At 45.4% G+C, this 15,986-nt stretch overlaps 1 protein-coding gene across 1 annotated transcript in view; it reads right to left on the bottom strand.

Annotated features, from left to right (window-relative positions):
• Positions 1-12,614: 12,614 nt before the first annotated feature.
• LOC141084412 (uncharacterized) overlaps positions 12,615-15,986 on the bottom strand; it is a 33,806-nt gene continuing 30,434 nt past the window's right edge. Inside the window, exon 4 of the mRNA XM_073569138.1 lies at positions 12,615-12,618. Within this exon, the coding sequence (XP_073425239.1) occupies positions 12,615-12,618 (4 nt within the window). The remainder of the gene's footprint in view (positions 12,619-15,986) is intronic.

Raw genomic sequence — 15,986 nt, forward strand, 5'->3', positions numbered from 1 at the left:
ATATTAAAAATAAATTTTGCATTGCTTTATTCTGAGAGTTATAACTTTTTTATTTTTCTGGTGATGGAGCTGTATGGTGGCTTGTTTTTTGTGGGACAAGATGATGTTTTCAGCGGTATCATGTATATTTATATCCGTCTTTTTGATCGCGTGTTATTCCACTTTTTGTTCGGTGGTATGATGATAAAGCATTGTTTTTTGCATTTTTTTTATGGTGTTCACTAAATGGGTTAACTAGTGGGACAGTTTTATAGGTAGGGTCACTACGGACGCAGTGATACCAAATATATGTGTACTTTTATTGTTTAGATTTTTTCAGTCAAATATTTATTTAGTGAAAGAATAAATATTTTTTCATTATTATTATTATTATTATTTATATATTTTTACAATTATGTTAATTTCTTTTTTACTTTATTCTAACTTCTACACTTTGTCCCACTATGGGACAATCATTTTTTGCAGGCTGATCACTTCTAAAACATGCAGATGAAGCAGAATCTGCATGCTATAGAAGCTGTCAGCGCTGCATTCTGTGCACACTGACCTGAGAGACGTCCTGACATGCACTGCACATGACTGGTAACCCAGATGTCATCATGACGACATCAGGCTAGTAGCGATCGGGACCCCACGTCACACAGCTCCTGCTCCCAGAATGCTGTGAGTGTGTTCGATCGCAGCATTTTGGGGGTTAACTCACTTAGTGTGAGAATCAGCTGACATCCAGCCACGCACCACCCGTGTGCGCGGCCAATCGCTATGACGTACTATACCGTCCATGGTCAAATTGTGTCGGGTCACATGGATGGTATATGTGACGAGTCAGCTTCAGCTGAGTCGACTTTTTCTTTAGAGTGGACCCTTTGGGTCGTGGCATCCACCCACCAAGGGCGAGCTAACCTTGTGAGGAACCACCCCCTATACAGGGAGTGTCAGGGGCAAGACCAAGGGGGTGAGCCACCACGACTGCTGGGACCAGACGGCCGGCTCAAGGAAGATACAATGTGAGTGTCTGACGACAAAGGACGTGCAGGAAACAAGACAAGACTAGACGTGAGTTCAAGGTATCTTCATTAAGGAAAACTTCAGGGTAACATCAGGTGCAAGATGTGAAAACACAGGGAAAGCACAGCAAGGTGCGTGCGAGGGCACGCAAAGGTCCATGGCATGGTACGTGCTAGGTGGCATGCCTGGGTACAGTCAAGGGCATGATTACGTCGGACTCCGGACAGCAGGCAATGATCAACAGGGTCATCAGGTCCCGGAACTCTGATGGCGATCAGCAGGATCCGGGCATCCGGCAAGCAAATGAGGGTTCAGGCAAGGAGGCACGACAGCGTTCAAGACATGGTGCGTGTTAGGGGACACGCCAGGGTCCAAGGCAAAGTTCAAGGCAGGGTGAGTGCTAGGGACACGCCAGGGTCCAAGGCAAGGTGCAAGGCATGGTTCAACACACTAGGCATGGTGCTTGTATAGGAGACACGCCAGGGTTCAAGGTCCAAGGTCCTGGGCGTGCTAAAGAAGCCGCCAGGATTCAAGATTCAAGGTCCTGCGCGTGCTAGAGGCACGCCAGGGGTACGGTACAAAGAATGGTCCTGGCCGTGCTAGGAGGCACGCCAGGGTACAAGGTTAGCGGTAGGTCCCACACGTGCTAGAGAACACGTTGGGCTTTGAAGTTCAGGACAAACGTCCTGTGCGTGCAGAGGGTCATGCCAGGGTCAGGGCTCAAGACAAAGAGCAGAGCACAGAGCAAGGTACGAGCAATACAAAGATTCAAGACAGGTCATGGAACTCAGAGCATGACGGAGAGACAAGGTTCAGGACAGAGCAAGGATAGCAAAAGACTTGTGCAAGAGTAGCACGAAAATGCACAGTGCGAGAAACAGCATGGGTACAAGGGAGCACGGAAAACACGACTGGGGCACCGGCAGGCGGTACCGGCTGAAGGCACAGGCAGGCGGGCACGACTAGAGGTGGCACGGCTGAGGCAGAAACAGGCGGGCACGGGGCAACCTGGTGCATGCAAGTGGGCACGCAGCCACAAGGCAGGGCTAGGCAAAGGTACAGGACAGAGTGCAGAACGTAGGCAGTAGCACAGAGCCGGGAACAAGAGAAGAGAAGCGGAGCGAAAGCTAGAGCCCAGAGCCGGGTACAGAGACATAGAACTAGCAGCGGAGCATAGGCCGAAGCCCAGAGCCGGGTCAAGGCGGAGCCTTGAGACTAGACATGGAACATAGGACGAACAACAAGGCAAGGAAGAGCTTAGGCAAGACAAAGCGAAACAGGCTAAGGCAGAGAACAGAGGGAGTACTACAAGGCAAAGCATAGCAAGGACAAACACAGCACGAGAGGCAACACAAGACATGGCACGAGACAAGAGACAGAGTACAAGCACAGAGCGTGTGCAGAGACGCACAACAGGGCAGAGTGCAGGGGCACAGAATACAGGGAGCGACCGAGCAGACCAAGCAGCCATGCAGGGAAGCAACATGATACTCAGGCCCCGACCATAGGAAGGGGTGGTCTGATATAGCACCTTAGCACCTGCACTTCTGGGTCAGGACCAAGGAAAGACTTCCGGTTCAGATCCTCCAGGATCATAGAGAGCATTGCTAGATCAGACTGGGCTGAACCACAGAGAAGGTCACTGAGAGGTTAGCTGGGTCAGACAGTGCTGGAACATAGGAAAGATCACATGATCAGGGGCAGGACCACATAGAGGATTGCTGCAGGCAGAGCAAAGACGGCCGGTCACACAGCAACGGCGTGTAGCCATGAGGTAAAACACACATGCGCACTGGCAGGCAGCCATGAGATGAAGCACGCGTGCACACTGCTCCAGGCATCTTGCAGCATAACAGTCATGAGGTGTGTGTGCACACTGCTCCCAGAGATCTTGGAGCGCAACAGTCATGAGGTGCATGTACACCCTGCGAGACCCGCGGGGCGCCCGCAGGGACCCGGACCTGGGGACAATGAGGCATGACAGGCATGACAATGGGGATCATGCAGCGCAAGCAGCATGGCTTGCATGACGGGCATGACAGTATAGTGCATCAGATGTCAGAAAGGGGTTAAGATAAGCATTTCCATGATGTCAAAACCACCAGCAGCATGAAATCCGGACAGTTCATTATAAGGCCGGTGTCAAACTAGCGAGAAATACAAACGAGTGCGAGGCGCAAAAACTACGCATTGGACTACAACCAATGTTTCTCTATGGGACAGCTCCCATCATCCGTATATTTCTCGGCCGCATTTTATGGGCCAAGAAAATCGCAGCATGCTGCGATTGTCAGCGTATTATGGCCAAAATATGCCAATGCAAGTCAATGGGGGCGAGAAAAATACGGATTAGACACGGACCAGACGTGTTACTTGCAAGAAATACGCACCGGTGTCCTTTAACAAAAGCCGGCAATTCATTTTGCGTTACAGTAAAATTACACTGACATGTTTAATAAAGAAACAAAAGAAAAGATATATACATATAGAATACATAGATGAACTATTGAGCGTGGGAAAGTTTCTAAACGTTTTCCCATGCTCATCAGTTCACCTCAGGTCAGCCAGGGGACTCCGCGCAGCCTCACTGACGTCCCTCTCTGGTTGAGAATTTACCGCAGGAGCCCACACATTTTTTTCAACAAATTGACCCCTTAATTTAACACCTAGATGTCTCAAATTTTACACACATACCCTAATCTAATTATTAGTCAAAGACATATAAAAAAATAAATGAAATTAAATGGTTTACTGTATGTAAACCATGTGTCATTTCATGTCGGGTTTTGTATTGATTTTACAGTAGTCGGCAATTGATTTTGCGGCTATTCTGCTATGTAGAACTCTATGAAATATATATAAATATGTGACTCAATGACATGTGTATATATATAAATATATATATATATATATATATACATACAGTTGTGGCCAAAAGTATTGACACCCCTGCAATTTTGTCAGATAATACTCAGTTTCTTCATGAAAATGATTGCAATCACAAATTCTTTGGTATTATTATCTTCAATTAATTTGTCTTAAATGGAAAAACACAAAAGAGAATGAAGCAAAAAGCAAAACATTGATCATTTCACACAAAACTCCAAAAATTGGCCAGACAAAACTATTGGCACCCTCAGCCTAATACTTGGTTGCACAACCTTTAGCCAAAATAACTGCGACCAACCGCTTCCGGTAACCATCAATGAGTTTCTTACAATGCTCTGCTGGAATTTTAGACCATTCTTCTTTGGCAAACTGCTTCAGGTCTCTGATATTAGAAGGGTGCCTTCTCCAAACTGCCATTTTTAGATCTCACCACAGGTGTTCTATGGGATTCAGGTCTGGACTCATTGCTGGCCACCTTAGAAGTCTCCATTGCTTTCTCTCAAACCATTTTCTAGTGCTTTTTGAAGTGTGTTTTGGGTCATTGTCCTGCTGGAAGACCCATGACCTCTGAGGGAGACCCAGCTTTCTCACACTGGGCCCTACATTATGCTGCAAAATTTGTTGGTAGTCTTCAGACTTCATAATGCCATGCACACGGTCAAGCAGTCCAGTGTCAGAGGCAGCAAAGCAACCCCAAAACATCAGGGAACCTCCACCATGTTTGACTGTAGGGACCGTGTTTTTTTCTTTGAATGCCTCTTTTTTTTCTCCTGTAAACTCTATGTTGATGCCTTTGCCCAAAAAGCTCTACTCTTGTCTCATCTGACCAGAGAACATTCTTCCAAAACATTTTAGGCTTTTTCAGGTAAGCTTAGGCAAACTCCAGCCAGGCTTTTTTAATGTCTCGGGTAAGAAGTGGGGTCTTCCTGGGTCTCCTACCATGCAGTCCCTTTTCATTCAGATGCCGACAGATAGTATGGGTTGACACTGTTGTACCCTCGGACTGCAGGGCAGCTTGAACTTGTTTGGATGTTAGTCGAGGTTCTTTATCCAACATCCGCACAATCTTGCGTTGAAATCTCTTGTCAATTTTTCTTTTTCGTCCACATCTAAGGAGGTTAGTCACAGTGCCATGGGCTTTAAACGTCTTGATGACACTGCGCACGGTAGACACAGGAACATTCAGGTCTTTGGAGATGGACTTGTAGCCTTGAGATTGCTCATGCTTCTTCACAATTTGGTTTTTCAAGTCCTCAGACAGTTCTTTGGTCTTCTTTCTTTTCTCCATGCTCAATGTGGTACACACAAGGACACAGGACAGAGGTTGAGTCAACTTTAATCCATGTCAACTGGCTGCAAGTGTGATTTAGTTATTGCCAACACCTGTTAGGTGCCACAGGTAAGTTACAGGTGCTGTTAATTACACAAATTAGAGAAGCATCACATGATTTTTCAAACAGTGCCAATACTTTTGTCCACCCTCTTTTTTATGTTTGGTGTGGAATTATATCCAATTTGACTTTAGAACAATTCTTTCTGTGTTTTTCATTTAAGACAAATCAAATGAAGATAATAATAACAAAGAATTTGTGTTTGCAATCATTTTCAGGAAGAAACTGAGTATTATCTGACAAAATTGCAAGGGTGTCAATACTTTTGACCACAACTGTATATATATATATATATGTGGCTCCATTATATGTACATTTTGTAAGCCGGCGAGAAAATTTCAGCATACGGATGCAGTATGGATGTCATACGGATGCTTACATGTGCAAAAAACTCAGACACACCTTGACAACGGATGACATATGAATAGTGTTGAGCATTCCGATACCGCAAATATCGGCTATCGGCCAATATTCGCGGTATCGGAATTCCGATACTGAGTTCTGATACTTTTAGCATATCGAATACCGGAATCGGAAGTTCCCATAATGCCATGAGCCAGTTTGATTTGATTCAGCCAATGACAATCCTCAGAAGTGTGGGCACATCCTGTTAGGCATGTAGGCATGTTAAGTAATGGCATGGCTGTGATTGGCTGCTGAAATGATGTCATGATGCACTATAAAAGCCGCCGCCATTTCGGGTTCATACTGCTGTGAATTCAGTTAGGGACAGGCTGCTGTTCAACACTCTGAGGGACAGTTAGAGATAGCGATTTTCCAAATCATATTGTGCTTTACCCAGGCTACATTATCAACCACTGTAGCTTTCTTTTGCCTTGCAGCAGTGTTCACAGCTGTCTGCAAGGCCTGTGTGAGTGCAGCTCATGCTGAGTAGTGTGTCCTTCAGCCACGTCTGGTTGTAGGCTGCTCAGCGTGCGTGACTGACTCACACATATTTTTCTTTTATTGCTGCTCATTTTTCTTTCTATTAGTGTGCATCCATCCGTATCCATATACGTTGGTTGCAAACACTATACGAGTAGACAGCGGAGCCTTTCTGCAGCCTTTCAGTGCTAGTGCCCAGTTATCTGCACTGTTCACGGCTGTCTGAGAGGTTTCTGTGTGTGAGTGCAGCTCACGCTGTAGTGTGTCCTGCAGCTACGTCTGCTTGTAGGCCGCTCAGCGTGTGTCACTGCCTCATACATATTTTTCTTTTATTGCAGCTCTTTTCATTCTCCTATTAGTGTGCATCCATCCGTATCCATATACGTTGGTTGCAAACACTATAGGAGTAGACAGCGGAGCCTTTCTGCAGCCTTTCAGTGCTAGTGCCCAGTTATCTGCACTGTTCACGGCTGTCTGAGAGGTCTCTGTGTGTGAGTGCAGCTCACGCTGTAGTGTGTCCTGCAGCTACGTCTGGTTGTAGGCCGCTCAGCGTGCGTCACTGCCTCATACACATTTTTCTTTTATTGCAGCTCATTTTTATTCTCCTATTAGTGTGCATCCATCTGTATCCATCTACACTGGTTGGTTGCAAGCACTATATAGGAGTAGATAAGTAGTAATAGCTCCAAAAAGTTTGTGATACTATCGCTTTCAAATCTTTGGTCACATCCTTTTTGTTTTTTTGAAAAAAACAAAACAAAATAAAGTTCACCAAACACTCCATTTGACAGTTGTGTAGGCCACATTAGCTCATATTAAAGTGTAGTCCACACACACACTTTATAAAATTAGTGTTTCTTATACCTGTTAGCAGCTGTTTAGGAATAAGCACACTAAGCCCCCCCTTTGTACTTTTCTGCCTATCTTTATCAGTCTACCAAGATGAAGAAGGCAGGGAGTAAAGGCCCCTTTACATTTAGCGATGCACCAGCGATCCGACCAGCGATCCGACCCGGTCAGGATCGCTGGTGCATCGCTAAATGATCACTAGTGAGCTGTCACACAGGCAGACTTCACAGCGATGCAGCAGCGACACAGCGCATGATACTCAGCTTTCACACACAGCGATCCTGACGTCCTCCAGCCCGCCTCCACGTGTCGCTCGTCGGCGCCAGCAGGAAGCCCAGCAGGAAGCGCCCGACGAGAAATGGAGCTGGACATTCTTGCGTGATCAGCAATGGACAGCGGGGGAGCCAGTCGGAGGTAAGTATCACACGTAGCGATATCGCTATAACATCACAAAATCGGTGAAGTTATAGCGATATCGCTAGCGATATCGCTATGTGTAAACACCCCTTAAGGCACGTGGGCGTGGGCGTGGAGTTTCAGCAGGGAGAGGATGTGGGGATTCTGCAGTGAGAGGACATGGTGGATCCTGTGCCTGCTGCGGGCACCAGTGAGTCAGCATCCCCCAGTTTTACCAGGCAACAGTCCTTTATGCGCAGCTTTGTAGGACCTCGCCGTACCCCACTGCTGCGGGAGGAACAAATTGAAGCCGTTGTCAGATGGATGGCAGCTAACGCATCGACTTCAATGACTTCCACGTCCTCTCAGGGCCAGAGCACTGAAGAGCAACCATCTGTCTCTTCACCACCTGCCAAAGTGCCTAGGCAGTCAGAGAGCCCTGGACAGGAGCTATCACAGTCTCTACTTCTGTTCTCTGAATCTGTTGGCTTGGAAAGAGGGGGCCAGCCAAGCAGCATTCAAGAATGTGAAGAAGAGGGAGTATGCAGTGATGCGCAACTGCTTTGTCCCTCTGAATCTGAAGAGGCGGGTGGGCCAGTGCCTATGGTCAGCACACCTCAGTACGCATCAGATGATGATGAGACTCAGGTGCCACTTTCTGGTGCGTACGGTGCTGGCGAGACTACCCAGGAGAAGCAGGTGTTTGAAGAGGGGAGTGTAGATGATGAGGTCCTTGACCCATTATGGCGTGAGGAATAGGAAGGTGGTGGGAGCAGCTCTGAGGAAGAGATTCTCCGAACAGCCAAAACAGGAGGGAGAGGCAGGGGGCAGACTTGGTTGCCTGTAGCCTCCACTTCGGCACCCGTTAGGAGCATTCCTCTTCCAAAAGCCAAAACGGGCGCTCACAAGACTTGCAGTGCGTGGTCCTTTTTTGACAAAGTTGTGGATGACATTTGCTTTGTCAAATGCAAGCTGTGTCATCAGAAAGTCAAAAGAGGGAAAAGTGTCAGCAACCTCAATACCACAAATATGTGGAAACATGTGCGGACCAAGCACGTGGTGGAGTTACAAAGACACACTGAAGACATAGGCCAACCTACAGCACCACCTACCACCTCTTCAGCTCGTGTTGTAGCTTCTTCCTCCAGCTCACACACAGCTGATTCGGCTTCCTCACAGGATCGCCATGGAAGAACCTCTGGCACTGTTGTCCAGAGACCCAGTGACATTCCACCCACAGCACCACTTTCCCATTCATCCTCACACTCCCAGGCCACTCTACAGCCATCGGTAGCACAGGCATGGGAGAAAAGGCGGCCATACTCGGCAAACCATCCCCGAGCACAGGCTCTGAATGCTGGCATTGCCAAATTACTGGCCCTTTAAATGCTCTCATTCAGGCTGGTGGAGACTGACACCTTCCGGAACTTCATGGCATTGGCAGTCCCACAATACACCGTGCCCAGCCGCTTTTATTTCAGCAGGCAAGCCGTCCCTGCCCTACAAAAGCATGTGGAGGGAAAAATTAAACATGCACTACTAAACGCCGTCAGTAGCAAAGTCCACCTGACCACCGATGCGTGGACCAGTACCCATGGACAGGGACGATACCTTTCCCTCACTGCCCATTGGGTCAATTTTGTGGAGCCGGGTACAGATCTTGAGAGTGACGCTGTACGTGTTCTGCCAACTGCAAGGATTGCAGGAATCCAGTCTGCACACATTGACTCCTCCTCATACTCCAGTTCCTCAGAATCAGCGCTGCAGGAGCCTGTTGCGACCAATATGAGCACAGCCGTGGCCAAACGTCAACAGGCCATACTGAAGTTAATTTCTTTGGGGAATCGAAGCCACACAGCGCAGGAGCTCTGGAATGCGATCAAGCAGGAGAGCGACGTGTGGTTTCTGCCAGCGAATCTCCAGCCAGGCTTGGTAGTGTGTGACAATGGCCAAAATCTGGTGGCAGCTCTGGGCCTAGGCAACCTCACTCACATCCCATGTCTGGCACATGTGCTCAACTTGGTTGTGCAGAGCTTTCTGAGGGACTATCCAGATCTTGACGCACTGCTGCACATGGTCCACATAGAGTGCGCTCACTTGCGGCGTTCCATGACTGCAAGATCGCGCATTGCAGCTCTGCAGCGCCGATTACACCTTCCGGAACATCGCATCATATGTGACCTACCCACCAGGTGGAATTCAACGTTACATATGTTGGAGCGGTTGTGTGAGCAGCAGGCAGCAGTAATGGAGTACCAGCTGCATCAGGCGCAAACAAGTCGCACAGTGCGCCGGTCACACTTCAGCCCCACTGAGTGGGCCTCTATGAAGGACATCTGCCTCGTTTTGCGTGCCTTCGATGATTCCACGTGGATGGCGAGTGCAGATGATGCACTAGTCAGCATGACTGTCCCCCTTATCTGCCTGCTTCAAAAAACACTGCAAGCACTAAGGGAGGAGGTTTTGGAAGAGGTGGAGGATGAGGAGTCACAAATGCATCTGCTTCTGGACAGTCTGCGCAATGTGGTTCCTCACAAAGGCCTAGGCAGGAGACACTTTGTGAGGAGGATGAGGAGGAGTCAATGGAGGAGGAAGACATCTCTCCAGAGGAGGGAGGTACACAATGCTTTAGTCAGTATGTACAGCGAGGGTGGGGTGATGCAGAGCAGGCAGAGATGACGCCTCAAGCAGGGGACAGCGTTTCTTGGGCAGTTGGGAGTCTGCAGCACATGGTGGATTTCATGCTGCAGTGCCTGAGAAACGACCGCCGCATCGCCCACATTCTCAACACGGCTGATTATTGGGTGTACACCCTCCTAGATCCTCGCTACCGGGACAACTCACAAAGCCTCATAACACCGTTGAACCGGGAGCATAAAATGCCAAGAGACACTGGTGCATTCCACCATGTTCTCCATTCCACCCGAGAGCAGTGCTGCTAGTGCTTTACAAAGCAGCTCTGTGAGTCGAGGCAGTGGAGGAAGCTCTGCACAAAGAGGGAGCAGAGGCAGCGCCTCAGCACAAGGCAAGACCAGTATGGCCCAAATGTGGCAACATTTTGTGTGCCCGCCACAAGTGTCTACACCTTCACAGACGGCTCCAGTCAGCAGGAGGCAACGTTTCTGTCAGATGGTGACAGACTACATGTCTTGCCCTGTCAGTGTACTGCCAGACGGCTCTTCCCCCTTCAAGTTTTGGGTCTCTAAGCTGGATACATGGCCAGAGCTTAGCTAGTATGCATTGGAGGTGCTGGCTTGCCCTGCTGCCAGTGTTTTATCGGAACGCGTCTTTAGTGCCGCAGGTGGTGTACTAAAAGACCGTCGCACGCGACTATCCTCCGATAACGTTGACCAGCTTACTTTTCTGAAAATGAACAAGGCCTGGATCTCGCCAGAATTTTCCAGTCCTCTTCCAGAATAAATAATTGGTTGGCAACAGTATCCAGGTCTCCTGTTGTGTTCATATTTCTGCGACCTGAACTGTAATCCCTGGGCTTCAACACAGCCAGTTGTTGCTCAGAAATGCCGCCTGCACAGAGAAAAACACTAGCTCCTGTGTTCTTGGTGTTCAGTAACGCCAGCTGCTCCCCTCCTGTGTGGATGGCAATGTCTTCTGCTGCCTCCACATTTACACTACTACTGATTTCAAACTTTCTCCAAATAGGCCTCTGGCTCCACTCTGTTTCTAGTAGTCTAGTCTAGTAGTGGGAATGTGGACAGAGCAGGAGACATTGCCGGACACACATCAGGGGATCAGCAGACATTACTGAACCCCAGTAACACAGGAATAAGTGTTGATTGTGCAGACGCAACTTCTGATCAGCAACTTGCCGTGTTGGAGGCCAGGGTAAATACTAGAGAGAGTGGAGCCAGAGGTCTAGTTGGAGCACATTTAAAATCAGTAGTAGCCTACAAGAGATATTAAACTTGATGAAATTAGGCCCCAGCCTACACACAGATTTACAGCCTCTTAGTAACACCATAAAGGGGGGCTGCCCAGTGCTAACTAGAATGCATCCCGTTTGAACAGAGGCCACAGTAAGCAGAACCATTTGGGCCCAACTGCACCCTGAAAAAATATATACAGTGTACAAAAACATATCAATATATGTAAGGTATTGATTGATATTATGGCCATAATACGGAAGCTGGCAAACTGCGTCAAAGTTCCTTACACTTGCCAGTCCTACACTAACATGAAAACCTCAGAAAGAGGAAAAAATCCTCCAAAAAAATCAAATAAAACCAGACAGGCCTAAATACATCTGCACTCACCAGGGTGCAGTGGACCCAAGTAAAATGGCAACTGCACAGGTGCAATAATACCAAATGAAATAGCCAGCCTACAATCAGTCCTCCATATTTTATAATACTCTCCTCATAGTGCTCCATATAGTATAATACAAAGCCAGTCATCCATGTAGTACAATTCAGTTTCCTTAGTATAATGCACCGCATAGTTCTTCACATAGTATAATGTATTCCCCATAGTCCTCAATACAGTATAATGCAGCCCACATATAGTATAATGCAGCCACCTCATAGAGCATAATGCAGCCACCCCACAGAGTATATTGCAGCCCCACCATACAATATAATGTAACTTATAGCAGGGGTCCCCAACCTGTAGCTCGGGAGCCACATGTGGCTCGCCATCTCATGAATTGTGGCTCGCAGCTGTCTGCTAGCTTCGCGCATTAGCTCCAGGTCTAGCAAAGAGCTACTGTATAACATACGACTTACGAGTCTTTATCGTCAGACTTTGGTTGAGTTCTTGGATATCTTACTCTATAAAGACAATTCTGACTGCTTATAAAGCAACAGTTTCAGGAAAATGTCAGTCAATTCATTACTGCGTGCTTCGTCAGCACATTCAAAGCATTTGAAGGAGAATATCCCTGTTGGACAATTTTTAAGAATGAAACTGAATTTTTTCAACAGTCATGAGGACTCTCTAGAAGGCTCCCAGATAGAGGATACAGCAGAAAGACTGTCAGGGGAGGTTTCAGAAGAGCTCACAAGGCATACAGAGAAGATCTACTGAAACCACATGTCGAGAAACCCACAAGAGATGATATGAGGTTTATATTTCAATATAGCAAGCAGTGTTTTAACATGCAACAGGCTCTCAGGAAATTTTGGCCGTTGTTGACTACTGATTCAGTGCTCAAACAACATATTGTTGACCAACCCACAATTACCTATAGGAGAGCCAAGAATGAAAAAGGCAATCTGGTTAGAAGTAACTATACAGGGACAACACCCCACAATGTCTTTGGCTCCAAAGGGCCCAGGTGTTTTTTTTTTTTGCCATGTGGAATATGTTGGGCATGTCCAAATATGAGGAATGATTTTGTGTTGCACTCAAGTGATGGGTTGAAAGAGTTCTAGATCACTCAGCGCATTACTTACAATACGGAGAGAGTGGTATATTGTGCAACCTGCCTGTGTAATCTAATTTATGTGGGCCTAACATCTTGGAAGCTATGCATAAGGATCAGGGAACACGTTTTGAACATTGTCAATGAGACTCTAATAAAAGTTTAATAGTTTATCTCACCTTGAATCAAAGTGGGTATGGATTCTTTACACGGTACATCCAAAAGGTCTCAATGAGATCCTGAGTTACGCCTCCGTCCTGTGATCACAGAAATGGTGGCTTTTTTACAAAAACATATCTTTTTTAATCTGATCAGCTTTTAATATTTTCAGAGGTTTCAGATTTGACTATATGGTTACTAACCAAGATTTATATTTTCTTCGGCCTAGATATAGAATGGATTGTGTTCCTGCAGCATACACATTGCTTTTCGCATTTCTATATGTTTTGGATCATTATAAAAGACATATCTCTATTTCACTGGATCCTTTATCCCCTTGGTAGATAACAGATGGGCTTCCTCCTATTGGATAAGCAACTTGGTGTTGGATTTGTAAGATCTCCAGACACTTGTACACTGTGGATCAACGCTTTTATTATCTCCTAATGAGAAAGGATGTTCTTCATCATCATTTGGGAAGCAACATTCTGATTCCCCCTTCTAAGAACAAAATGCTTTTTGGAGTTTGGATCATTCAGGAGGTCTTACCTGATGAGGACTAATGTTTTTATTCATAAATAGTACACTTCATAACTGCATCTGGATTTGTTTGCACTAAGACTCAATTGAACATTTACCCTGATGATGGATGGTGTTGGGAGCTTCATAATTAGATAGATTTTTTGTGTTGTAGATTAAAAATTTACCTTAATGCTAGATGGTGCTGGCGCACTCTTTCACTGTCACTGACTTTAATATTTTTTCATGTACAATGCCATTTCTCAAGGATTACCTATCTAAATTGAGGGCTCTTTTCACTCAAGAGATGAAGAACCTGTCATTGTAATGTATGAGAACTTTTTTTATTCTAATGGTAATGTATAAGATAAAACTGTCTTTTTAACTTAAAAACTACTCTCATTCATGAAATCATGATTATCTACCTAATGCGCTTTTTACTATCAAAAGTGGTATTCCACACAGGGAGCTTTTACACTTTATACTCTTTAGGCTGTTTTCATACGTTGCGTTTTTTTCACAGATTTACCAAAATATCCGCTTAAAAGACGCTTCCCATTCATTTTAATGCATTTTGCACTTTTTGTGCTATTGATGCGTTTTTTTTCCGCGAAAAAAATGCTTTGCGGTAAAAAACGCAGCATGCTCATTAATTTAGTGGAAAATTCCGCATTTCTTGCTATTTTCTGTGTCTGGGGACGCACGGAAAAAAACGCATAGAAACATGCATTTTTTGCGCAAAAAATTTTGAAAAAAAACACGCATTTTCTGGGAAGGAGTCCTGTTTTTATGCAGATATTTTCTGCATACGTGTGCACATAGCCTAAGAGTCACGACATCAGCACATCACAAAAAAAGTTGTTTATTAGTGCTTTCACTTGCTGATCACTCTTTAATATTCTATGATTTTTAGTAAGCTACACTACATCCTCTCACCGCATCATGTCTTCATACTTGTATTAGGTTTGGCCCTATCCAGCTAATACTTGTGAGCACTGCTGCATCATTTCCACACACTTTCATGCGTTCATATTTGCAATCTGATATTGTTTATCACTCATTCACTTTACATCCTTTTTTTTCAGCCCATTCCCTATCTCACTAATGACACACTTAGTTCACGTTAATACATAAATTTTTCATCTCTGCATTTCTTGCAGCTTCATCTCGGTATCATGTTAACAATTCAGTGTTGAGCAGGGGCAGACGCTGACAGCTTGGGGCCCCTGTGCAAGAAATGTATCTTGGCCCCCCTCCTTTTATGGCGATACACACAAACATGTATATAATACAAAGTCGTCTTTATTATGTATATTGCCATCCCTTATTACACAGTGCCCTCTCTTGTCCCTTACATATTGGATTACAGTATATAGAGCCATGTTCTTTATTTATAATATACCGCCCTTTCTTTTTAGATATATAATGCAATGATGGCATATAGAGCATGGAAAAGCTTCTTTTCTAATGGAGGAGCAGAATGACTGGTCGTCTGGTCACCGACTGCTCCATTGGCAGTCATTTTATATTTAACAAGAGAGGGGACTATGTAATAAAACCGGGCGCTGTGAATAACAAAAATAGCAAGAATATACTATTTAAGAGACAGCACTGTACATAACAGCAGAGGAAGCTATATAGTCTATAACTAGAGAGGTTGGTACGCAATAAGGAACAGTGTTATACATAATAAAAGGGAAAACTATGTAACCAAGGATGATGTTATACATAATAAGTGAGTACACTATATACTAAGGGACTGTGTTATACATAAGTGAGTACAATCCATAGCGATATATACAGACTGTGCCCTGCCATCTGCCACCTTCGCACTCTAACCAGCATGTCTATCTATCTATTATCCCTACAGGTACGTCACTCAGCTTTCCACACAGACTTCTTACCTCTGCTCCTAGTATTCACTAGGTATGTCTTTAAACTAACCCCTGCTTTACCCCAATGTTATTTATGACCTTGTTTACTTTGGCTTGATCATAAGCATTTGGTTCACTCTTGTCTGACCAAGATGAGCACAGACCACTTCTCTCTGCTTTACACCTGAATGCGCTCTGTAGCACATATATTGCTTAGCACAAGTCTGCCAAGACTTTAGTCTGCAGTGTGTATCCTATAAGTGTGTATCTTACAATCATAGATTGTAAGCTTGCGAGCAGGGCCCTCATTCCTCTTGGTATCTGTTATGATCTATGTGATTATTGTTATGCTGTAATGTATATTGTCTGTACAAGTCCCCTCTGAAATGTAAAGTGCTGCGGAATATGTCAGCACTATAGAAAATTTTTTTATTATTATTATCTTACAAGTGTGAGATATGAACTAATCGAGAATTGAACCAGAAGGGAACTGAAGGTAACTGGATACAATCACTGTAAACCATGTTTCTGTTTGTTTTCACTCTGACCCCATATAATCCTTCACTTTCTGCTAACCCCCCTAATCCCTACACCTAGTAAGGAACTGTTCATCCCTTCTTCAGTCCTCCCCATCCA

The sequence above is a fragment of the Dendrobates tinctorius genome, unplaced genomic scaffold (genome assembly GCF_039654945.1).
Source record: "Dendrobates tinctorius isolate UK_male_01 unplaced genomic scaffold, ASM3965494v1 ptg000022l, whole genome shotgun sequence".
NCBI lineage: Eukaryota > Metazoa > Chordata > Amphibia > Anura > Dendrobatidae > Dendrobates > Dendrobates tinctorius.